Here is a 26007-nt window from a genome sequence, read left to right on the forward strand (position 1 = left end):
ACAGCAAAGAGAAGTATTTGATAGACATAAAATGAAGCAAACAATCTCACTGATGAATGGCAAAGAGTACCTAAAGCTGGAGAGAACAAGGTTAGAATATTCTGCTAAAACGATGTGGTAAGTCATTCTGTGGTACAGAAACTGGAATCTCTTGCTGGCAAACACAGGAATGGTAAGTATTGAATATAGTCAGTATATTAAAAGACCAGTGGATGGCAGCATATTTTTACTACCAGAATAGAGGGTTGTCATGCCACATGTTTTGGTTGTAGCTCATCTACTGACTAACACATCACACATCTCAAGAAAAAAATCCATGCTTGACTCTGGCAAGGCAGCACAAGCTGAAATGTTTTTTATGTACAGATCATGTTTCTCCAAGACAGTGGTGACCACTGTTGTAGCTGTCTCACACTGAGTCATCTGGAAGATCAGGAGCATATCACAAGAATAGGAGTCAGCTGCACACACTCTCTACGAGTCTGTAACAATATTTTGGGAATAAAAACTCCAAAGACTATCCTGAAGAATCACCTTAGTGCATTACTTCTGACAATTCAGTATGGTTTCAGTCCCAAGCTTATTGTTCTGCTATGAAGTTGATGATTTCTTCTCAAAAGCTGGAAATAAAGTCTGTAATTATAGAGAAGTTTTTGGAGATATAAAATTATATATGAAGATAAAAATTGTATACCACTTCAGGTCATAGTGTAACACCCATCCATCCCAAATCTGGTAAGCATGAAGTAATTAAAGGGAACATTTATTTGCTAATTAGACTTAAAAAAAAAAAAACCCACGTTATTCTTGATTACCGTCTTTATTGACTCTAAGTGGAAAAACCCAACAAGTCTTAATGGATTTGACTCATTACCATACATACTGTCTATATTCCCTGTTCACATACATTTCAACTGAGAAAGAAAAATATACATTTTAAAATAACAGTTTCTAAATTAATTTCATAAACAAACTTCCAATAAACTTTTCAGAGTTGGAAGGAAAGCTTTTTCAAGAATTATAGCTCATGTTTTCTGGAGCAAAACACTTGATGTAAAGCACACCTGACATCTGACTTCATACACCTCAGAGGTTTTCTATGTAGTCTTCACTAAAGTGTACTTACTAAATGTTTTACAGTATCAGAGCATGAGTTCCTCCATCAGCTTTCAAATCTGTGAATTAGGTACTCACTGTAAACAAGGCTTCTATAAAAGGACAGTTCAAATACAAATAAAAGAGGGCATTAGTAGCCAAGTTTCTTTGGGAGACAGATTGCATTTGGTTCTAACTTCCTTAAGAAAGAGCAGCAGACAAAAAGCATGGTAATCATTTCTATTATTTGAAGCTCTTCAGTTTTAAGAGCGTTTGTAAAAACAGACCTGATTATAACAAACTGAGATTTGCATAATTAACTTTGAAACAAAGCATTCTTAGTGGTAAATGCATTAAAAGCTGAAATAATGTTAAGACAAGCTATTGTTTGTCAGCTTGTCAGATATGTGTGCTGAAGCTTCCCTTCTAATTACAAGATGTTTAGTACAGCACAACAGATATTTAAAAACTAATACAGATGCTGGAATGTTTCTTCAATTGTAGTGCACTTCGCCTGAGAAGATTACCATGACAAAATATGAAAAGGAAAGAGGGCAGAAAGCAATGATTTATAGACGTTCTAATTTTTCACTTAGAAATTCTTCCACACTATCTGTATTCCACTTGAGGATGCTCAGTTCTTCTGCAATGTTCCCACTGTCGTCCAGCAGCTTTAGTACAGGGTCAGAACCACGCACATACTGTGGGGGGAAGAAGAAAAGTCAGTTACCTTGGCTGGCAGATGTATTCTCCATACTAACACTGCCCCTGCTCTCAAGGGATTTAAATCAGTCCAGACCTGACTTGCATTTAATGTCAGAGAGAGGAAAGTGAAGGACCAAGTCAAATGAAGGGAGGTGGGTGTGGGTATCAGAAACCTCTCCTTGTTCTCCTTGGTGCACCACAGCAGTTAATGCTTGTGCAGAGGGCAATGCCATCGGCCTGGCTTTGAAGGAGGGTATTTACTCCAACTGTTTTAAGTTACCAAAGCTAGATTTCTGATGATGAATGATTTTTCTTATATCATCAACAGCCTTTTTACCATTTTAGAAATTCTGGGTCACTTTAACAGGTCAAAGTTCTACTATCAATTTCTAATGTAATCACATTCTTTCTTGCTGTGTTGTATCTGTGCCTGCTGTGCTTTGCTGGCAACATAATTGCTCAGCGCTTCTCAAACTCACTAAATCCCAAAATAAGTAATGGAAATAGAAGCTTTTAACAGTATCAGAAAGCTATGACCATTGAAGTTTATGCAAAGATTTCCCCAGGAGTGTTCCACTTTGCTCAGCTGAGTTAACCTAGTTGGTTTTACTTAATGAAGCTAGTGGCACCTCTATTAAGTCTTGTGAAATAAACAGATTCATTTGCACATTTTTTTTCTGGTAGTACTTGATACCAATTGTAGTCTAGACTGCTTTGATGTTCAATACATCTACAAAGTAAAAAAAAAAAAAGAAACAGACGTACAGAAGAAGAAAAAGCTTTTGAAAGAAACTGGAGGACACAGAGACGTGAATGCGTGAGACAGACAGAGGAAATCTGTTTTACATAGAATCTGCTGTTGACAAGACAAATCACTTATTGCAGCCATGCATAGCTATGAAGTGATTCCAGATGGTGCCATTTGGGCAATAAGATGGGAGCACAAGATGTGAAAATCAAGATGTACATCTTAGAAGTACACTTGAAGTTCACACAGGATTTTAAGAGAAAGGTGAAGTCTTAGATTAGATCTTGAAACCAAAGAGTTGTTGCAGCTTAAGGCAGTGCAGCTTATGCAACTTTGCATATATGCAAGTCATAAGAAACACCATTCAGTATATGCATTTCTATAAAGCTGGATGTCTGAAGTATATAGAGAAAAACCAGCACAATAGAACACAGCAAGGGAATTACGAGAGGGAGAAGAAAAATCCAAGAATCACTGAATGTATGGAAATGGCAGCTCCATAAGAAGACTATGGGAGAACAAAACAGGAGAAAAAGAAACTATGACAGAATAGATTGAGTAAATCCAAGATATCTATAAAGTAAGAATAAAATATAAACAATCCTCAGATTCTTTTCCCATCTGCTATAATAACAATTTTTTCTTAGATTAAAACCAACCAACTAACCAACAACAAAATAACCCAAAACCTCACCACCACCAAAGAATTAGTACCAGTTACTGAGCAGTAAACAAATCAGTATTACTAGCAAGAAATTGCAATGATTCACACTGGAAATGCAAATATATGTCCTCTACTAAAGGATTACTCGATGAGGAAATAGTCCTGTGGATTGTTCCCTATCTCCACCAAACCTACTTCTTCTTAACATTGCAAACAAAAAAGTTAGGCTACTACTTACCTTGATTTGCAGTCCCCTGAAGAGTTTTGGCTTATCACTCCTGACAAAAGCTACAGTTTGGAGAAAAGAAAGAAAATCAAATTTTTCTCTACTTGCATAAAGTAGATTTAGGTCAAATTAGTATTTCCCAAATTATTTATTAAAAATTATGCTTTAGAAGATATTTTAATGGTAAAATCTTAGTACCTTCACAAAATTAATACTAAACTTGCCAAAGGAACACCTATTTTTGCTAGTAATTCAAACAAGAATTCTATCTGCTTGGCTTTCCCTTGAACACCAGTGCAACTGCGTAAGGCAGTTTATCTGCACGCACAAGTGACAGCCTTCAGCAGACTGGCCCATATGCTGCTGCGACACAAATGTGAGGAAAAGCGTTGGAGTGATCCAAATCTGGCTGAGGATCAGCTTTGTGAGGGAGGCTGAATGTGACACCCTTCTCATCAGCACACTGCACACACAGAGCTGCAGCTCTGCGGGGGACAGGGCACAGGAAGCTGTGGGGAGAGGTGTTATTGTGGTGAACAAGATGGTCAATCTTGTCTTGCAGAGAGCTGAGATTATGTGTTGAAAACCAGCAAGAAAACAAAGCTAGAAAACAGGAAGAGAAACTCGTATTTCCTCTTCTCTTGACACTGCTGAAGGCAGTCGGGACCAAGGCTCTCTGGGCTGTCAGGCAGCTACAGGACAAGGCCAGGTCTGGGGTGGCTGCTGCTGCACCACTCTCACTTGCAGCAGTGTCAGCAGTGTCAGCAGGCATTAACAGCAGCACAGCCCAGGCCTTGCATTAACCTCAACTCTGAACAGACAACATGAACTATTACAGGACAAAGTGTGAGCATAATCCCCCACTTCCAAGCAATTCACCGTAATGAATGTCTGAGTTCTAGAAATATTTAAAATTTATTTAGAAAATAACAGTCCTCATTCCTCCTTTTCACAGTCAGGTTGTGCTAAAAGCTGAATTTAGTATCTATATTGACATTAAGTGGATTCAGGATGCTCCTCTGGTACGTCAGTAGCATCTCCCCAAGGATGAACCCTGTCAGTACAGACTGACTCCTACAAGAGTGCCAGCTGCATGTTAAAGCTGCTTTTTCAAGGTTAGACAACAATGAATCTCTCACAAATTGCAGTGCATCCAGCTGGTGCATGGAGATGAGTGCAACCTCAGGACTAATGTTTCATACTGCTTGACAAAGTGTAGTGCTTTCCTCAGTAATTGCAGAGATATCCCCTGGCATCTTTATACCTATCTTTACATTACTGCAGACAGTTACCTTAACACTTTCTCAGCATGGTTATACAGAGTGGCACTTATTTTCTTCCCTCTTTCACCGAGCTCCCAGTACAGATAAAAATCATATACACTGCTTGCTGCACCAACTACTCCACAATATAAACAAGGTAAAAACATAGCAATGGCCCATGGAGCTGCCAGATGTAGCAGGTCCCTAAAGAAAACGAGACTTGTCTTTATTCTTTTTACAGGACTATGCACTAATGTCATATTGTGAGCTGTGTATAACGATTTCAAATAGCACAAAATAACCAGTATTTGCTCACATACTGCAGTTTGATTCTGATTTAAACTCAAAGACATATTTTCAACTTCAGTGTTTCCCATGCCCTTGTGACATGTTGTCTTGGCTGTCATCAAAAGTAATGTGCAAAAAAGCAGCAAAGACATTTCTTGGTTAAGTCCACAGACTGTTGAAGTGTTTCTGGAGGAATTTTTCCACATTTTTCTTCAACTTAAATCTAAAGCTCAAATCAGTCTCTAGGGCTTTATATGAAAAGAAGGTTGTAAGAAGTAGTCAGTACAGTGGATAACTAATTGCAAAATGGTAAGAGAGCACAGTAAAATGGATAAAGTTTCTGAAGCAAATAACTCTGGAATTTTACTGTAATAAAAAATTGCCTTTGGGAGGGACCTCAGGTTACAGCACTTTAAGCTTTTAACAGGTGTGAGGATTTGTTACTTGAGTGACAGATGAAAGCTTATTTGGACACGAGAGGCTGTTCTCTGGCTGCAGTGTTGGACTGAACAAGCTCACATAAAGTGAGAACAGCATTAGGTGGAAGAAGAAAGTATTCTATAGGCACCATTACATTCTGCCACATTAAAAGTAGCTATTACACACTTGTATCAATGTCAAATGTCTAAATCTTCTAAAAGCTGAAGCACTACAGAACATTTTTCCTGCAATTTTAGACAGCTGGAACAAAATTAGTTATGGCATATTTATTTCTAATGCTGATCATAGCGACTTTCTGCATCGCTCACTTGAATTTGCAATGCAACAAAGAGAAACACTCAATGTACAAATAACTTAATTTGTATATTCTGAATTTTGGAAGCTAAAATGAGAAACTCAAACACTGACATGCGTTAAAAACACAGATTATCCCATCAAACACTTTTTTTTTCTTTCCACAAAATCAGTCTTTGCGTTGAATTAGCAGCCTTTGAAATGATGGGGTTAGAAGTCAGATGCATCTACAGTGCATATTTCAGGACATATGACTACTTGCTTATCATGGGATGTGGTGCACATGCTCCACCTTCACATTACTCAACAATTTCCTCACTATACCCTGACACCAACATATGGTTCTATATTTAAATGGTACTTGCACATCACCTCTACACCATTATTTAGCAGTTTGGTGTTTAATACTAAATCCTATCCAAGCTATCTCTCCATTTTCTTTTCTCTGTAGCAGCTTTAAAAATTTTTCACCACAGAGAAACAAACCTTTCTCGAACCTATCTGTGGGTGAGCAGGAGAGGCATTTTCCACCATGACTTGTGTGAGATAAGCTCTGAGCTCAGTGCCATGACACCAGGTTCTGGTGAATTAAACCCCAGACCAGAAGTTCAGACAGCTTTGCAAAATCACTTCACCTTATGCTCTGATAAACCATGAACAGTATCAAAGCACTTCTGTTGGAAGGCACTCCTGAGGTGCTCCTGAAGAGCAGGCAGGATTGCCCCACAATCAACTACAAGGTCAGAGAAGGATCAAGTGTGTACGAGCATTTTAAAGCCTGGCCCCCAATAAACGGTGCTTTTAGAGACCTAAAAGCAGCCCTTACCTATGAACACACTAGAATGGAGAACTCATTGCTGTTGTTATAATGTACATTTTTTTCCATACAAAATATAGAGGTGTAATAAGAAAGTCTGTGAAAACTAGTTTGCTGGAATTAAATCCCAGAGCTCTAAGTGGAAACTGTAGGAATCTAAGAATCGCTGTGGCCAAAAGGGCAAGTCTGTGTGTATGCACACACATACCTGCACTATTCTCTGAGATGCAGCAGACACAGCATAAGAGAACTTCCTGACACGAAATGGACATGAAGTATCTCCCCAAGCAGAACAAACAGTTGTTCTGAGTCAACTTGAATAAACAGAAAGCAAGTGTAATATTACTTCAGATAAGCTAAAGGGTAATCTGCTTGCTTGGCTGGGAATTATCAGACACAAGCTGTTTGAAAGCAAGAAATTTTACTGGAGACACAAATTTGTGCATAATGTGGCAAAATTTTACATAAAAAAGGCACACAGAACTTGACCATACAGACCTGACCATTTTGTACCTGAAATGAACTTCAATTAAAAAAAAAAATTATTGAGGCATTGCCAATTATCAAGTGTTAAATCCATGAAAAAGAAAAGAAACCAAAACAAAGAGTAAGAGAAGGACATTTTATGAAGATAGGAAATTCCACATTAAATAATGCCACCAATAGCAGAGCATTGCTAAGACAATTGGCAACATTTGCTAGAAATGTGAATATGTAAATCACCGGGAAAAACAAAAGCATTAATGCCTTCCCTCAGACATTATTTCTGGGGACAAATACATGTTCTGCAATTTTGAAGATGGTCTGAGTCTGCTTCAAAAGCTACCATGAAAGCTGAGTAAAAAGACTGAACTACAGTACACAACAAGCACTTATGTACATTTTAATGACTATAGCTCTGTACCTTCTGGGGACGTCAGTTTGAGATAAAAATTTAAATTTAATAATTCATATGGCACATCAATAACTACTATTTGTAGTCTCTTAATCAAGTTACAATGCAGCTGTTCATGATTTTATAAAAAGCACCACATGCTTTCAGAAATGAATCCAAGACAGAGCTCCAAGAAGAAACTTCAAAAAATCCCAAAGACAGGGTATTTTGTCTAAGCAGTTGGGCAAGAGACATTTCTGAATCTGAAGGGAAGTATTTTTTTTATTTTGTGTGTCATCTGTTTGCAGAAGATTATGATAAAGCAATGCATGTCCCCCACTACAATGTCTGCATTTCTTAGCAAGAGTTTTAGTAACGCTTTTATCTATGCTTTTATGCAAGATTTAAGGTTAATATAATTTTCTAACTTTCTTTTGTCAGTATTTATAAATTACAGATTAAAATAACTAGGAAATGAGTGATCTTACCTCATACAATACAATCCCATAAGAAATTACATTTTAGTAGCTAAAAGGATCCCCTTAACTCTTGGAGAACTTGGGTGATATAACAGTGCTGACTGACTTTGATTTCAGAGGATTTAATGTAGCTGCACAGTGCTTAAGTTCAAGGTCCTTGTTTCTAGAACAGATTTGGTGGGAGCACATCCATTTCTAAACTCATAAGGAGAGGTGAGAATTATTTTATTGAAGAAAAAAAATGGAGAGAAACATGAAAGGAATGTTCAGTGAAAAAATACAGTCTAATTCAGTTTTTTAAACAAACTGGAAAGAATGTAGGAATCTAAACACCAGTCTCCTATCTCATGGTGAACAGAACACAGCTGCCACTGAAAAATCAACTTAAAACAAATATGCTAGATTAACCACTGACCCAGCTAATTCATTATTCTATGCCAGAGCCTCAGTTTTATGGATGTTGGCCAAAAACTGTCACTGTGTTACCTGGTGTATTAAGATATTGCTTCATCTATGAATCTTGTTCCTTAGGTTTTTAATATTCTACTTTGATGGAGAGCTTTTAAATGACAAATATTTAAGAACAGTTTTATACAGAACAATTTCAAAATATATGTTATATATAGGAATTAATTTTAGAGTACAGCATTTCTAATAAGGCAATTTATTTTTAAGGGAAACTTATCAGTAAGACTATTTCAGTAGTGAGTTTAAAAGGAACATACAGAAATGTGGTCTGTTATCAGACTTCTCACAAGAAACTGTGAATGAAAAACCTAACAGGCATCCTTGGCCACATTCACAAAAGTAAAATTTAGTAGTTTGGTGTGACACTACAAACAATAACATCCAGTTCAAGACTGAGATAATCTTGCTGAAGACCAGACTTTTCCATCCTCTTCCTGAGGACTAGATTTTTGTTATCACTTCTTACTCCTTTGCTTTCCTAGTATATACAAATACATTCTATATGTAATGATTCTCACATTTCAGGCACACAGGTATATTGAGCCACTGTTTATAGCTGAAGATTATATAACCAGTTATTTTGAAAGAAACGTTGATAGAGAAGGACTGATCAACCCACAGATTCTTCCAACTGTGTAACTTTTACAAACCTTTATTAATTCAACTGATTTCAATCCTTAGCTATTTTAGTATGTGAATCTCATAGTAAAAAAATCTAACCACAAGAAAAAAACAACACTGTTCATCATTTAGCCAAATAAAACATAATCCAGATGTAGCCTGAGACACATCAAGTCTGTAGGACTAAGCCAAGAGACAAAACAATTTACACAGGTACTTAAAGGTCAGGACTTCACAGTTACATACAGGAGTAACATACACTAATCCATGTAATTGTAATATATACACAGTCCTGCAATTAACAATGCCATTTTGTGTATACTCTGGGGAGAAAAACCAAACACATCTAAACAAACTCTAACAAAACCCTCACAGCTATGGAAAAGATTCAGTTATTTGTGATGAGACATTGTCAGTGAGGCTACACAGTTCAATGAAGCCTACAATGACAATGCTTCAAAAGCAGCAGCACGACCTTCAGGCAACCCAACTTCCATAGCAAATGTCCAAGTGAAAAGCTGAAATAAAAACTTATTGAATGTAAATGTCCTAAGATGGAGACATTAAATACTGTTTCTGTTAGAAGTTAAAACAAAGGAGAAAATCTAAGTATTCTGAGATTAATATTAGTGTGAAGGCAAATACCAACTGAAAGAATATATTCTACTGCTTTTCAAAATTTCTAAGTAGGCTTCTAATACATATCCCATCTTCCAACCTCTTCTAACACCCTAGATGTAAATTTGGTTAAGGTAAGTTTAGATTGAGTAGCTGCAGAAATTGGTGATGAAAACACAAAAGAGAAATTTAAGTGCACTACTCAGTCCTTTTTTAATTCTTACTGTACCAAATCAAAACTGGTGGTCAAAATAGAGATCCTTTTTAAAAAACAGTGAAATGTACCCAGCCACTTTAAAAAGTAAGATATATGATTAATGGAATGTAAATATTTGAGGACCTTTAACCCAGAATTCAAGGGAAAATAATCTAGTCACAATTTTCAAGTTTTTCCTTTTGCACCATTCCAAGTCTTTGGAACATGTTTCAAAAATGTGCACACAGCAGGAACTGAGGGCCATTCCCTTCAAGGACCTACACATGAAGATAACTGAGGACACAATGCAGGCTGGAGTCAGACTAAGAGGTTAACTTTTCCTTCAAATCTATGGCTCAAATGAGCACTTAACTGCCAGAAATCCAGAGCCACAAAGCAGCTGAGTGAATGGGCAACAACAGTTGGGAATGTTTTTACGTTGGCTAAATTTGAACAGTCATGGAGATAATATGGGCTCCTGTGCTAAGGAAGTTAATCTCCTCAAACCCCTCAAGTAGGACAAGTAATTTAAAGAATTCTCATTTTGACATTTTATACAGTGGAAAAGAGAAAGAAGCTTTGCTCTGGCCTCATAGCTATTCAACTCAACTGTGAGGGCAGAGGTGGCAGGAAAGGATGTAATGCAGGACAACTTGTGTAAATTATATATAACCTGTTTTAAAACCTTTTTTTCTCCACTGTTTGTCAGCCAGCCTTCAAACAGGGAGGTATTTATACTTCCCACAGTAGATGGAGACATGCTGTTTGTGCAATTTTAAATTCTAAAGTTAGATTAGTACTTATGTCCAACTATGTCCAAAGTACAGTATTAGGGAGTATGGTATTAGGGTCCTCAATACAGGAGAAAAGACCAAAATAACCATAGTACTGCTATCACCTAAGCTCTTCCCTAATTTATAAGAATGTCCAGTTTGAAATTTCTCACAGATTCTTTTCCTGCAGTTTTCTCCCACCAGACACTGATGCTACTGATTTTCCTTTTACACTACTGTGTTCCATTCCTGTTAGTTGACTGTCACTATCCACTGATAAAATAATTATATGGCAGGATCTGTGAAAATAAAATCTTTCCATAAGTGCACAATATAATTTCGTCTATCAATTACTGGAGACCAGTTTATGAGTCTCGGTCAATGTAACTTTACTGATATAATATACTGAATTTATGACTACTTGTAATGTATTTAAAAGTACCTTTTGTTATTCACCTGTGACAGTATTTTATATTTGAAGGAATACTAGTAACTTTACTTACCCTGGACTTGAGGGAACCTTCCCAATTTTCATCCACATACTTCTAGGACAGCTCCTGCATAAAGCTGTAATAATAAACAGAAGCACTTAATGACAAAAGTAATCTAAATTACTAGTTTATTTATAGTGTCTTATCTGTTGAACTATTTTTCTCTGAGGAGACAATATGCTACTCTGTTGATGCTAATTACAAGTAAGATCCTAGACAGAATCACAGCTCCAGACCTGTCTCTGATTATGCAACAACTGACTGTTCACTGAAGATCCATGATAATTTTCATTCATTATAGTAAAAATGTAAAAACAAAAAAAAGACATCATTTGAGATATACTGTTGGTATAAGCCAAGTTTCATTTTAAAAAATGCAACTGGACATGTTAGATTGGGAATTATGGATTAGTAATATGAAAGCTATTTCTTCCCAAAGATATTAACAAAATCTCATTAAATTAAATTTTAGTTTCCACTTTAAACCTAACTTGGACAGTAAAATACTTATAATAAAGATAAGGTAGAGACTTCAAATTTCCCATTTGGGCTATTGGTTGATTTTAGTTCATTGTATTTACAGAAAGAGGACAGATCACATTAACAGGCCTTAGGTGAAGCAATATGTACAGGCTGGGCTAACTTTGATACTTGCACTTAGATGTCAATCACTTGTGTCACCTAGGCAAGATACTCAGATTCAGTCTTCCTAAAATATAAGTTAATTTCAATTTTATATAATATCTAAATTTAAAAACCCTCCACCTAATTATCTTGCATACTATCGTATTTTAGACTATTTTGAGGGGTTTTTTTGCAACGTGCAAATGTTTCTATTGTTTGCTGATAAATTAACAACAGATTTCCCAGCTACTAAAATAGCACGTCTTAATATTACACATAATATATACACTATATATGTAATACTGATACCAAATTACATCCTTCTAAGCCTTAAACCCCACTGTGTAGAGGTAAGCAGACAGAATGAGCTTAATTAAAAAAATTTAATTTTAATTCATTGCTTTCCATAGACAATTAAAACCTCTGCTTTCATGTTCTTTTAGACAGTGTTTTCATAACAAATGTGCAAGTCTGGGTATAGAAAAATATATAACTTTACTGAAATTATGTCAATTCATACTTCACTTACAATATGAACCATGAACACAAGTAATTAAAACTAACCTTCATGAACCACTCTGAAAAAGCAAACCACACATGATCTGACAGAGATCTCACAGACAATTCTATTAACATTCTGTCACCCATCATGTGGAGGCATGAATAGACAGCCAGAAATATATGTTCATCTCTGAACATTCAAATTCTGATTCAAGGCCAACGCAGTATTTGCTTAAATACTATGAATTAGAACAACAGAAATACTCTAATCATTCACAGGGAAATTACAAATTCTCTCTTGGCGTGAACTAATCAATAATCATTACTTCCATGGGAAAATGAAAAGAGACTGTTACACTGCATTTTCTGTTCAGAACAGCATCTCAGAAATTTGCTTAGCTACAGATACATTTTCAAATAAACATATTTAAGATAAAAGCCTAAGATTTGACTGTTAAAACCCAAAAATACTATGAAACAATACCCAAGAGACCATAAATACCAGACTTTTTAAAAGCTTTTTCACCACCCAAATCAAGGTTTTAATTTAAAAAGGCAGTGATAAACAGCTCAGATACTAGCCTGCATAATTAAAATTCCTCTGGAATTAAAATATGAAGTAATTACAAAGATGGAGGAAACATGGCACACGGGTTCATAAACTTCACTTACCTTGTCTATTTGTTGTTTAAAAAAAATACTCAACAGTTCTATTGGCAATCCTAGATTTAAATATTTCTTTGCACACTCACTAATTCACTGAACATCTATACTGATTTCTCTGATACTGACAGTTATCTGCATTGGTCTACCAAGAAGTCAGTATGAAGTAGACAAGGGAATAAATAGCCTTCTATCTAGTTAATTAACTATTTTATGTAAGTCTATAATAAGCCAAGTACACTCGAATTTAGGACAAAATTAAAATGAGCATTTTTAATACTCATTACTGCAAATTATTCTTAGTCATTATTTTCCTTCCAAACAAGGATTTTTATGGCACAAGATCACTGTAGGAATCTAAAATATGTAAGACATTTTGTTACTACTCCTAGTTTGTAACTCCTGGCCAATATCTGATAGAAATTTAACAAAGAAAACATCTCAGTCATTGATGTCTAAATTTTGAGCTTGTAATTCTGCCATAATTGAAACCCAACTGCTCTGGTACAAAAAGGTTTAGATTCATGCTGGGACAAACAGCTGCTTTCTCAATGGCTACACCAGAAAAAAAAAAAGAATCAACTAGCTTCATTTATAACTCTAAACAAAGGTGTCTTTTGCAAAAACCCAGGTTTATTTGCATCACTTAGCCCACTACAAAAGCCTAGTTGTTAATATCTACATTTCATCGTGTCCAGAGCAGATGTTCTCCAAATTTCCTTGTGAAGGCAGTCACTGTGTTCAAGTATTAATAAGAATGACATGTATCATTCAGCATGGAAGCACACGAACATCTCGAGTCAGTTCATTATACAATGCTTAACTCACGAGTCAGTTCATTTTAAAGTAATGCTTCACTTGTTTTACTGCTCATGAAAGTGAGTTTAGTACCAGAAGCAATGAAATAGACTTTCTAAATATTACTGGTGTCCATATTAACATCCAAAACAAGTGCTGATTCATGTCTGCATCTATAAAAAGAACTTAGCTTTTTTTACAGCATTTTAATATCATGTTTTCTAGGGTTACTGTGACAGTATCTGAACTTTTCCCTCATCTTTTCCAAAGCACCAACTTGAGTTCAGTTTTATTCAAAGGTTTTTGGAAAGCATTTGAAACTCTTGTAGCAGTTCATACTAATGCAATCAAGATGGCTCCTCACAGAGACAAACCACATTATCGGTCATGTCTGCTTTAACTATGAAAGAGAGTGCTAATTATAGCACAATAACACCTTTTTGCATAAGAATTGTGCTAGGTAAAAATATGCATTGTAAAAATAAGTAACTTTAACTTACATGAAAGAAAACATTTCACCTGTTATTAGGAAGAGAATTGAAGCAATTCCTGCAAGACAATTCCAGCAGTGCTTCATTTATACATTGATATGGTATTGTTACCACAGTTACTCATGGTGAAGACTCCAGAAGAAAAGTGACATCCTGCTACATAACCATTAATGTTTACAACCAAACAGGAACTCAGACCAAACTGAACTGCAAGAAGTGGTATTGAGCAGACATTGCTCCTTGATTGCAATAAAATTATGTTAGATCAAAGGAGACAAAAAAGTTTAATAAAATACAGCAAGTTATACCTAATTTTACTTCCATGACATTTATATTTTGCACGCTGCTTTCTTTAATATTGATTCGGGGTGACCCTGCCCGACACAGGTTACAAAATGTCATTCAGGCTGGATTTGTACAGCTGTTTGTAACCAGCTGACAGCACCAGCATATCTTAAAACACGAAATGAAACAGGCTGTTAAGGCAGAGCCACAAAAGTCAATGGCTACTTCATGGTACCTGGATTCTCTCTGATATGTGCGTACTGTCCTCTCCGAATATCAGTTTCAAAAATATAGTTAAGTTCTGAGAACAAGCAGAAAAGCAAACTTATGACTCCAGCTAAACCTCTAGAATTTTCACTTGCCTCAGGTACAAGATTATCTTCCACTAAATCTTTAGTAACAACTCTCTCCAACGTAAACAGTGTTTTCATGAAATTCACTGCAATTTTAATTTCCTATTATGATATAAGCAGGTCTGCAGAAGACAGCTCCTCATCTCCTATCAACTTCAAAAAATTTCAGGAAAAATATGGATGTTATTATTCTTAATGGCCAAAGTTCCTTAGTATATGCAAAATGGTACTGTTGAAAAACAAGGTAAATGATCTTTTTTATGTTCCATCCACACACCCAGAAAGCAAAACAGGTTAATTAATATTTGTTCTTCTGAGAAATTTACAACCAAAAGAGATTTTGTTGAAAGTTTCTTTTGCTTTTTTCCTAAACTCTTCTAACTAGCAGTTCATTTGTGACTTTTACTAGAAAACTAGTCTTCTAAACTAGAAAACTTTAAAAGAATATACACTGGGCTACAAACTACAAAGTATTTTCTATGGGAGAGAATGCACTTATATGGACAGCTCAAGGTTTTCAAAACCACTCTTGTCTTTCCTTTTCCTGGAGGCATAACATGAGTAAGAATCTGTGGGTTAACAAGGAACAGTCAGAAAGCCTCACTGCCAGGAACATTATGAATTACTGCTCTGTAATACAGAAAGCCAAGAAAGTCATTGCTACACACATACATCATTCTGAACTGATGTCATCAGTAAATTTAGCAAGAAAGCAGCTTCTACCACTGACAGCTCATTATCCTGTGAAGGGAGATACCCAACTCTAAATAAGAGTGTGGAAACAGTCTAACAGTCAAAAACCCGTTGTGTGAACCAGTACTACTCCCGTGATTAGTGGATATGTACTACACCAAGTTGCTCTGAACAAAGCTGAGCAGAATCTAACCTCTCATTTATTTGTGGGGAAGAAAGTTCTGACTGAGTATAAGGGTGAAAAAAAGTCACAATGATGGTGTTTAAGCACTGAAATAATTTACTAAGGAAGACTGTATAATCTGCATTCTTGGAGATCCTCAGAACTTTGAGGTCTGCTTTGAGTAGGAGACTCAAAGGAGACTTTTTATTCTGTACATACAAAGCATAGTTGTGCATTACTATTACATTCTTCAGCATACAGAAAATGTGTCATCCATCACTACTTCTGGTGTTTAACGATACCCTCCCTGCAGGAGGCAAGGATTCTATAAACATTGGTGCTGTTTAAATCCAATAATCATTGAAAAGTTCCAAACCAGCTTCTGCTCCTGGCAGCCTATTTTTATTAACTTTGGTCACTGCAATGTTTGGTGTAAGTTCATGTGAGCAAGAGATCTGGCACAAGAGTGAGAGAGAAAATGGAGAAGCTGAGCAACCATAGACTTCTGGAGCTGTTGCTTGGATTAGGTGGTGTGAATGCCCAGTTTGAGTGGGGGTAGAGAGCAGAGTGGAATGGAGAATGGTGGCAGAAAAAGGGCTCCTAATATAGGCTCTCACTTGGACCTAGTCAGAATTATGCAAACGAAAGAGTAAAGACAGGAAGTTAACAGGTCAAGTTTCAATTCTAGACTACACCATCTGACTCTATCTAAGCACCTACTTACCTCTAGAAGTAGAATCCCTGAACCTATCTTTTATTCTCCAGTCTGTGCTTTTGTTAAAAAAATAAAGCATCTTAAAGTTGCAAAGAAAACAGTGAGAGCAGATTTCATGAGATATTTATTTGACCTTGAGCATTTCATTAATTTTAAGACTTTTTGAAGTTTCTTCAACAAATGTAGAGTCAAATGCCAGTACTTTATCTAAATGAAGGTCAGCCTTAATTAGCTAAAGCTATTCCATTGACCAGCACAGATGCACATCAACAACTGAAACTCACATTTAGCAAATTTGCACTTACAGTTTCCCTGACTTTTTTTTTTCACTGATAAGATCAGATAGAGCTCTTCCATGGGTAAGGCTTACCCTATTACAGACAGATAATGCATTTTATCTTAGTTTATCTGACAGAGATGAACACTTGGTGAGTCTGAGCCAAACAAAAGGCAGTAAATTTCTGTCTTAAGCATTGACTAGTTAGCTGCACCTTTCTTATCTAGGACTACTTCTTGTCAACATTAATTTTCACTGCCAATAACATCATGTACAGAGGGAAGAGAAAGAGTGTACATGGTAAAGTTCTTGAGGACATCCACTGCAGCACACTTAACACAAGGAATGGTTGTGACTAATATTTTGAAGCAAAAGTATTGGTAAGAGACTTTCTTCATTAGAGAGAACAGTATAATCTCACAGCCCCTAACTTCCCTATCAATACAGCTCATAAAATCACTCCTGTATTAAATGTCTGCGACACTTAGTTAAAAGCAAACTTTGAAAAGAGATCATATATTATATTAATCTTAATTACAAAGTTCTGATTATTTACTTGAATGTTAAATAAAATATATTGTCACTGAATCACACTATTTTTGAAGGCACACTTGCTAGAAAAACAACGAATTTGAACCATTGTTGAGTAACATGTTAGAAATAAGGAATACAGTTAGGTAAAAACCAGAGGTTTTTGGGTGTTTTTTACAATGTATCCAAGAGACTTTACAGGACACATCAAAAGACAGAAAAAGATGTGGGTTTTGAGAAACAGCTAAAAGTAAACTAAAATGCTAATTAATTTCTGTAAGCATTGATATGACTTAGAGTTAGTTTACATCTCTGAGATGTCAGTGAATTCTAAGTAGTTCTCTGTTTTTAACCATTGAGTTGAAAATCAGAAGTTCCAATGAGAGTGGAAGTATTCATGTTAAGAGCCTCTGGCAGAACGAGAAGGCAGTCAACAGCAATTTGAGTGTAGCACTTTAATTAGTGTAATGAAAAGAAAAGAAACAAACCTGAAAAATGAATGTAAATTGGGTCACATAGGAGTAGCCTGAAGTATTAAAAGCACTTCAAGTTATTCTACTTCCAGCAATTAATGTGAGTTTTGTAAACTATCTTTTGAGTTTTAAAAAGTAAGTCTGAACAAGAAAGTCATCTCCTTATAATTCATAAGAGCACATTTAAGAATTCTGCATAAGTAAAAAGGTGGGGTTTTAAGAAAGCTTTCAATTTGTTTTTTTGGTGTTTTCAATAGAAGAAGCACCTAGTCATTACAAGTGGTGTCATGTTTTCTAAGTCACCAAACACTAATTTTACAATACGACAAATACTTGACAGTAGAAATTTAAAATGCTAAAGTTCAACACATATTAGTGAGCAAAATATATTTTTCAAAGCTCCATTTAGATATATTGATAACTTTTATGGGTTGTAGCCATCCTGCACAGTGCAACCGTGAAATTTAAAGTATTGCAAATTTTATCACAGAGTTGATTTTAAAAATCAATTTGGATTTTGACACGCACATATTGTTGAGATAAATCTAAGATTATAATATACAATTAATGGAATATGCTTATAGATATGTCTGAAATCATCACACAGCCTAAGTGAAGCTGCAGATGGAGATGAAAATAGCTGCAGCTATTTTCAGCTACTGCAAAATATGGACAATCTCTCCTGCTACTACAATTTCACGCACAGTTAGCTTCACCTCCATTTCATCCTTCTGTGTTTTACACACCAGCAGTACTCTGCATCTGACAGACTGAGGCTTAAAACTTGCAGCTGTCTAAAGCAATACTGTTTAAGCTGGCTTCTGAATTAGTGTGAGAATGCATACAAAATCTCTAGAGGAAGAGAAAATAACGAAAACATTTTTTTCATTTTACCCATTGTCCAATTATGAAGTAATTAAAGTAGTTCACTGGACAGGTGTCAGCAGAAGTTCAGAGCAAGAATATCTCACAGCTATTTTCCACAATGTCAATTCACAAACTACTGGACCAATAAAAAGAGCGCGATTAATAAATACACTTCTTTCAAGACTATGAAACAGTTCAAATCTGTAAACATCTCATTTGAGGTTGCACTGATACTATGCAGCATTAAACATTTTTAGGACTGAGGGTATTTCACAGATGGTTTGTGAAAAGCAGGAATTATGTAAAAATTCTCAGATAGATGTACAATTACCTTTAATTTTAAATTCTCGTTTAGAACTCAGGCCCAAGTCATGCAGTAAACTAACTCTTGCTTTCCCTATTTCTAGTATTTGCCACATAATTGTAAAGAGAAGAAAATTAAAATCCTGAAGCATGTCCTGGAACTCCAGTAGCTGTCAAGTCTGTTTGAAGCACAGACAACCAATGTGCTGTATCACTTCATAGCAATACCTGCTGAGGTAAGGAGCGAGCTACATCACCAACTGGGATGGTGGCTCAGGGAAGAACGATTCCTGTACTTGGAGGATGTTCAAGCATGGAGTCACAGCCTTAGCAAAACCCAGAGCATCACTGCTCTGGAGCTCAGAAACATGCCAAGCTGCTAATCAGAAACTCAAACATTTTACATTGAGATGCAGGTTTTCAATGTAAGATGAAAAATTCTACAAGCAAGAGAGTGAGGAACAAAAGCCTTTAAGAACTTTCAACATTCATTCACTCTTTACTATCAAATTTTCATTAGAAAGATTTCTGTGGTAACAGGGAAAAAAACAGGGAAAAGGAAAAAGTATAGCAAAAGGCAGTATTCAGCTTTCGTAGTCTGCATATCTAGCATGAAAATTCTTGTTTAGCAAGAAGCTACTAAAAATTATATTGTTAATTTTTATGCAATAGTAAAATCTCAAGCTCAATTACAGACATCTGTTACAACCAACACTACGTTAAAACACAAGTCAATTCAAAATGTGATGATTCTGAATACAATCTGTTAAGATAATATTAAGTCTCCAAACACTAATTTTCCATTGGCTAGTCCTCAAGAGAAGTTACTGAGTATGATTTAAAAAAGAGTAAAACCTCCAAACAATCACCAAACCTGAAATATACATTTCTAAGCAGTAGTAATAGTACAAAAAATTTCCACTGTCTGAAATAGCATTTGTAAGAAAATTGGAAATGATGCTATAATAAACCATATAATCATAATGCTAGAACAATTCAGTAATTCTATTCATGCACATAATACGGAAAGCCTGCATTCCAACTCAGATATAAAAAACGCATGAAAATACTATCATAATCACTCGTATACTTCAAGCTGATGATTACCACATTAGCTCCAAATCTCAAATATAATTTGTATTACATTTCTTCAGAAATGTCACAGAAATAAGAAAAGTAATAATCAAAATCCACATTGTTCACATTTACTACAAAGCCCAAGCAGAAAATGAAACTGAGTAAAACACAAATAGATTAAAAAACCAACAACTTTTAACATACAATTTCTTGCTTCCTGTGAATATACAAGGAAATCTGGTCTACTATGAAGGAATTTGTCAAACACCCTTGAGACTCTGTCCAGCTCTGTGCTATTTATTTTACTTCATTAATCATGACTAAAATAAAATAACTTTTCAGACTAATAATATTTGCAGTGTGAAGTCCGGACCACAAAATGGCATTGTCTTATCCTTACACAGGAAGTGTAATTATCCACACAATGAAATCTAGATCAGATTCAGGAAATTCAGAAGACTATGAATTTAATTTCTGTTATTTGATCCAACTTTTATTAAAACGATGTTTACAGTACAAACTAACTTACATCCTTAAGTATGTTACTGATAAATTGTTAAGACATTTTTCTCAGAAGTTACATTGACAGAAACGCAACATAGCTCCTCTAGCTTATTTTCCCATCAAATGACAACAGAAATTGTCCTGTTCCATAAGTTCCTGTGCTACATGTTATGCACAGAGGCAAAACTCTAAAAATATCTGAGCAAATTACAGCAGCCTCTCTTTACACAAGGACAGGAAGCCTTGCTGCTGCTGCCAGCACAACTGTTACTGAGCATGCTGGAGACACTTTCTATTCTGCCCTTCTCTGTTAGTACATTTTGTTAGATTATTCTGAAACTTCAGGTTTTATGGATGCGTATGTATAGATACGAACATATATTTATATATATATATATATATATATATGTATGTATATATGTATACACATGTAAAAGAATTGGATCTTTCCCCAGAGACACCTTCCTTTATAAGGTTCATATATCTAGCAAAGAAAAAGCCTTACATATCAAGTCCCATAAGGATTGTATTGAAATATTACTTTGTTAATGCATAAAATTTACAACTTAAAAGTCTGTCAATATTAGGAAACTACTAATTCAACCATGAATTCTCTGCCAATCTCAAACATACGCTTCTTGATACTTTATATACACTACACTGTAATCGTTGGTTTTATTAAAAATTAAAGGCAGACTTTCTTTTTTAAATATTAGGCTGAATTTAATTGGCAGGAAAAACCTGCTAGATTTCCTCATTAATTTCATTAGGTCAGTTGTTTCACTATCTCCTAGCCATTAAAAATAATTTCAGCACCTCTCATCCCTGAAACCTCTACTTTCTTGATGACTGATTTGTCTTCACTGTATTTTAGAACACTCTTAAATTACCACATATTAGAAAACATGTATTGTTTTCAAGAACTCTAAAAATTCTTCATTGGTAACATACTTTAAGGAACACAGATATTTATTTACTACAGTTAAGTGAAAGGTTTTGCCTTAAACTGATTGAAGCACAGCATGAGCTCTGAGAGAGATCATTCCCAAAATATCCAGCTGCTCTCACTGCTGCAGGATGGAGGTGAGCAGTCCTGCTTCTATCAGGTTTGTGCCACTCCATCCAGGAACTGACCTGGAGGCTGCACCAGCCTTTTGTTGCAAGGACTGAACTAAGCCCCCGTGGCCATTACACTGTGGGTCAGTGACCAAGCAGGGGCTGTCATCAAACACCACTCTCCTTATCCTCCTTTTCTGCCCCCTTCCAATCCTACGTATTTTCCTTTGAAAAGATGCTGGATGTAGTTCCCAAATATGGTCACATCACACCAGATAAGGGCTGCCAAAGAACCAAAGATTCCCCAGTTGGTACAGGGGTATTATTTTACAGCAGGATGGCAAGTCTGCAGATCTAGACCCTGTAGATGTACACTCGGCTATGAATAAATACTGCATTTTCCTCTTGAAATGATAATCCAGATTCTCATGTATTTTTTTAAATGAAAAGTTTAATAAACATGACATGTTAAATTATTCCACATGGGATTTGGTCCAAAACTCACCTTTCTAGTTTCCAACTGAGCTTCTTCTTGGCAGCAATCCCTGCAGAATGGATCCAACTGATTCAGATTGAACTGCCCAAGAAGGTTGCAAGAACTGCACAGCAAGTTACTGGAGAAACCCAGCTCTCTGCAAGCTTCTGATGACAACTGTGCTCCATAAACACTTACCTGAAAGTCAATACAATGTTACACTTAGTATTATTTTTTTAAAAGATGACTTTAAATGCTTTAATGATTAGAAAGAAGGAATTAGTCTCTTAAGACTGTTTTACAGTAATGCCTAAATGGTCAGTCCAAGGGTTCAAACACCACCCTATTGAGAAGGGTCTTAAACTAACAGGGAATTCCAGACACTCGTAATATGTACATTTCAAGGTATCAGACCTGTCAAAATTAATTTATATACATTCCTGATAGCTCTATTGCCTTCCTATCTATTGCTAACTTCAAGTTAAGAAAAAAGCCCAAAGGTAAGAAATCAGCTGAAATGCACATGGTTACAGCTTTCCAAAGGCTCCTCTTCAAAAAGAATTTCAGTAAGTTTCAGATCACTAAAAACACTTGTGGAAAGTAATGTAACAGCTAAGCTCAGGAAAAACACAACCCGGAAGTGATAAAATTTACCAAACTGCTCAACAAGACATACAGGCAGGACTTTAATTTCATGTTTGCATTAATGTTACAGGAAGATTGCATAGGCTATTATGTGGAAGTGCAGATAAAAACCTGCAATTCTGATTTATCAGCAATACTTTACAACAGGCCATTCAATTACATAGCTTCTATGTAAAACACCAGTTCTGCTTTTTATGGGCAGTAAAAATAACACAACCAATCACAACACTTAAATGATATTTGAGTTTTGTTCTCATAGAATCACTAAGGTTGGAAAAGACCTCCAAGATCATCAATGAGTCCAGTCATTAACCCAGCACCCCCGTGTTCACCCCCAAACCCTGTTCCAAGTGCCACATCCACGTGCCTCTTCAACACTTCCAGGGACGGTGATTCTATCACTTCCCTGGACAGCCCATTCTAGTGCCTGACCACCTTTTCAAGGAAGAAATTACTCCTAATATCCTATCTAAACTTTCCCTTGTGCAAGCTGAAGCCATCTTCTCTCATCCCATCACTTGCTACCTGGGAGAAGAGGCTGACCCCCACCTGGCTACACTCTCCTTTCAGGCAGTTGTAGAGATTGATAAGTTCCCCCTGAACCTCCTTTTCTCCAGGCTGAGCTCCCCCAGCTGCTCCTCACAGAACCTGTGCTCCACACCCTTCCCCTGCTCAACTGTCCTTCTCTAGGCTCACTCCAGCCCCTCAGTGTCTTTCTTGTAGCAAGTTCACATTCCCACTTTTCTACACATGGATTTCACCTTGGCTTAAAACTTTCCCTTCCAGCTGCTTACTTTGGAGAGGAAAAAGTGAGAGAGGAAATTAAGAATGGATAGAAGGTAGCTTTCCCAGATGCTTTTCAGTCTGGGTAAAAGACCCCAGGCAAAACCTACTACATCCAAAGCACCAAGAAAACAATCAGGACCACTGTGCTCAGACAGGAGTGACAGGGCACCAGCAAACTCAGCTGGGCGATAACAGCCAAGACTCAGAAGAATTATGCTGGGCCAAACAGAAAAGTACACAAGAAAAACTAAGTTTGTCATTCAGCAAAACGGACTTCTCACATCCACATGTCATCTAATCCATGCAGCACACCCAAGTCAGGTAGAGACAAAACTCATTTCCTCTGCTTAAGTGGCCAACCTACAGCTGAAGAAAAGACATATCTTTTGTGACAGATAGAAAATATTATGGATTGAAAATTGGTAGAAAATATATTAGGTGCCTCATTATTCTATTTCTCTGTATCTGATAAAAAGTAGAGTTAAAGCATGAACAGAGAATTATAATACATTAAAAAGCTATTCTGAAATCACTGTTCTATCAGGCAGAAAGATACTTTTCTTCTTCCTATGGAGCACTGTGTGACAATAGGCAACCAAAAATGGAACCTTGTTCTACTGTAATTATTTAGCCTTTCTTTAGGATTTTTACTAAGGTATTTAGTTTTTAAAGTATTTAGCATTTATCTTTTCTGAGGCATACTAGCAATAAGAAATACAACAATGACACAATAGCATAAAAAGCCCCTAAGGAGCATTCCAAACACTGCTACATTTAATTACTGCTAACTTATCAAATTAATGATGGTAGTAAATAAAGCAATTTTCTTGCACCTTGCTGCTTGCCATCTAACACTGATGCTTTACTGTCATCTTTTCACTTCATTATCACTTCTGAATCTGTCCCCCTTGGAGCAATAACACGGCTACTGGCCTTGTCACTTTGCTTCCAGCAGCCTCTCTCCTCACACCTTTGCCCAGCAGATCCCTAAGCAATCTGTGAACGTAAGGCAAATACTCTCCTGAGGGTTTTTTTGGGGTTGTGTGTGTGTGAGAAAGAACCAACCAAAACACTATCAGTATATAAAAGCAAGTAAAGGCTTGATGCCTTGAGAGGCTACCTAGAACAGAGGCTAGACAGTGTTAAAAGAATAAAGTAGGTATTTTTTTAAAAGGCCTTCAAAGGTTACACCTTGGGCAGTACAAGAGCCTGGCCGTGGCTACTCCCAAGATGAACGATGGGTCACACGTTTTCTCACTTTTGTAAGTTTTGGTCCATTTACATATTGGGGTTAATTGTTCTATTACAGCTCCAGGTTATGAAGTTTCATCCTCCCAGACTGCTCTCCTCAATTCACTGTTGTTTACACTTTTGGGGCCTGAAGCTGCAACTATGTCCTCTGTTCTCGGGCTGGAAAAGGATTGTTTTGTCTAACTAAACTGTGAAGAGAATTTGCTAACACTTTATATTAAGCTCAGAGTTATATACTAATGCAGTACCGAATCTGGAAAACATGAAAGCTAAAACTTAAGGCATCAGGCTCCATTACATGACAATTCCTCACTCAATTTGTTTTCGTTACAAAAACAGCTCAAAACACCTTGAGAATAAAACTACGGAGAGGTAAAGGAAAAATAAATAGGAGAAAGTCTCTCCTTCATATTTTTACTCAATTTTCAGTATCTTAACTATCATATTTTCCTGAAACAATAAATGTACTAGTCATAATAAATGTCTCTGATTGGGACTAGAAAAAACCCCTCACACTTCAGAAAGATCATTTAGCAAGTGATGCGCCTCATTTAATCAGCATTTTCTCTTTCAAAGCTTTGGCTCCAAATACACGTTTCAGTGCTGCTTTGTTTTCACACCAAATAATTCAGCATATTAAAAAAAAAGGCAGCACCAATATAAACTGTTTTAGGAAGAAGGCAGAAGCAGAGACCAGTCTCCGACACGGAAAGCAAAAGAAGCGGCCACGGCCGCAGGAGCGGGAGGAGGCGCCCGCGCCTCCCGCACCAGGACACGTCTCACGCCGCCGCCCCGCCCTCACACTCGCTCATCTCCCAGGAACTGCAGCCGCGCTCAGCCCCGAGAGCGAACGCGCCGGATCCGGCTCTCACCGCCTGCAGCCCCAGGAGCCAGCAGAACCAGCGCCGCCCCAGCGCCCCCAGCTCGGCCGCCGCCATCTTGGTGCCGGAGCGCCCCTGCCAGCGCCGCCGGGGGCCGCGGAAGGACCTCACCCATCGCGGGTGACCGACACGCCGCCTGATGCGGGAGAGCAAAGAGTTGCTCCCAGCCCCCAGCGCCACAAGCTGAAACTGCTAACCCAGAATGTCTTATAGAATTCTACAACAAAGATATTTTAGTCTGTTCAGAGCAGTGCTTCGCAGCGAGGCTGTAGGAACTGCCGATCCCCAACGCTGGTCGGGCATTGCGGAAACAACTCCGACTAAATCCCTTTCCCCTTTCTCGGGAACTGCTGCCAAGCGGCACGTAGGCCCCAGCCCAGTGACTGACAGCCAGTCCAACCAATAGCACTGTTCTTTCCCCGCGGGCAGTGTGCCTGTGCCCAACGAGGTTGGGCGGATGGGCGGGACTTCAAGCAGCGCCTTCCAAGCAGGAAGGGACGCCTGTAGGCGGGACATCGCCCCGCTCCGGCTGCTC

At 37.0% G+C, this 26007-nt stretch overlaps 1 protein-coding gene across 1 annotated transcript; it reads right to left on the reverse strand.

Annotated features, from left to right (window-relative positions):
* Window positions 1–801: 801 nt before the first annotated feature.
* Window positions 802–25552, reverse strand: SELENOF (selenoprotein F). The gene is made up of 5 exons (XM_014883882.2): window positions 25464–25552; window positions 21940–22107; window positions 11073–11136; window positions 3451–3500; window positions 802–1796 (listed from the first exon to the last, which is right to left on the reverse strand). Exons 1-5 carry the CDS (start codon window positions 25527–25529, stop codon window positions 1665–1667), a joined length of 480 nt encoding a protein of 159 aa, XP_014739368.1. The 5' UTR covers window positions 25530–25552; the 3' UTR covers window positions 802–1664.
* Between the last annotated feature and the right edge of the window lie 455 nt (window positions 25553–26007).

Source organism: Sturnus vulgaris, chromosome 9 (assembly GCF_052056855.1).
Source record: "Sturnus vulgaris isolate bStuVul1 chromosome 9, bStuVul1.hap1, whole genome shotgun sequence".
NCBI lineage: Eukaryota > Metazoa > Chordata > Aves > Passeriformes > Sturnidae > Sturnus > Sturnus vulgaris.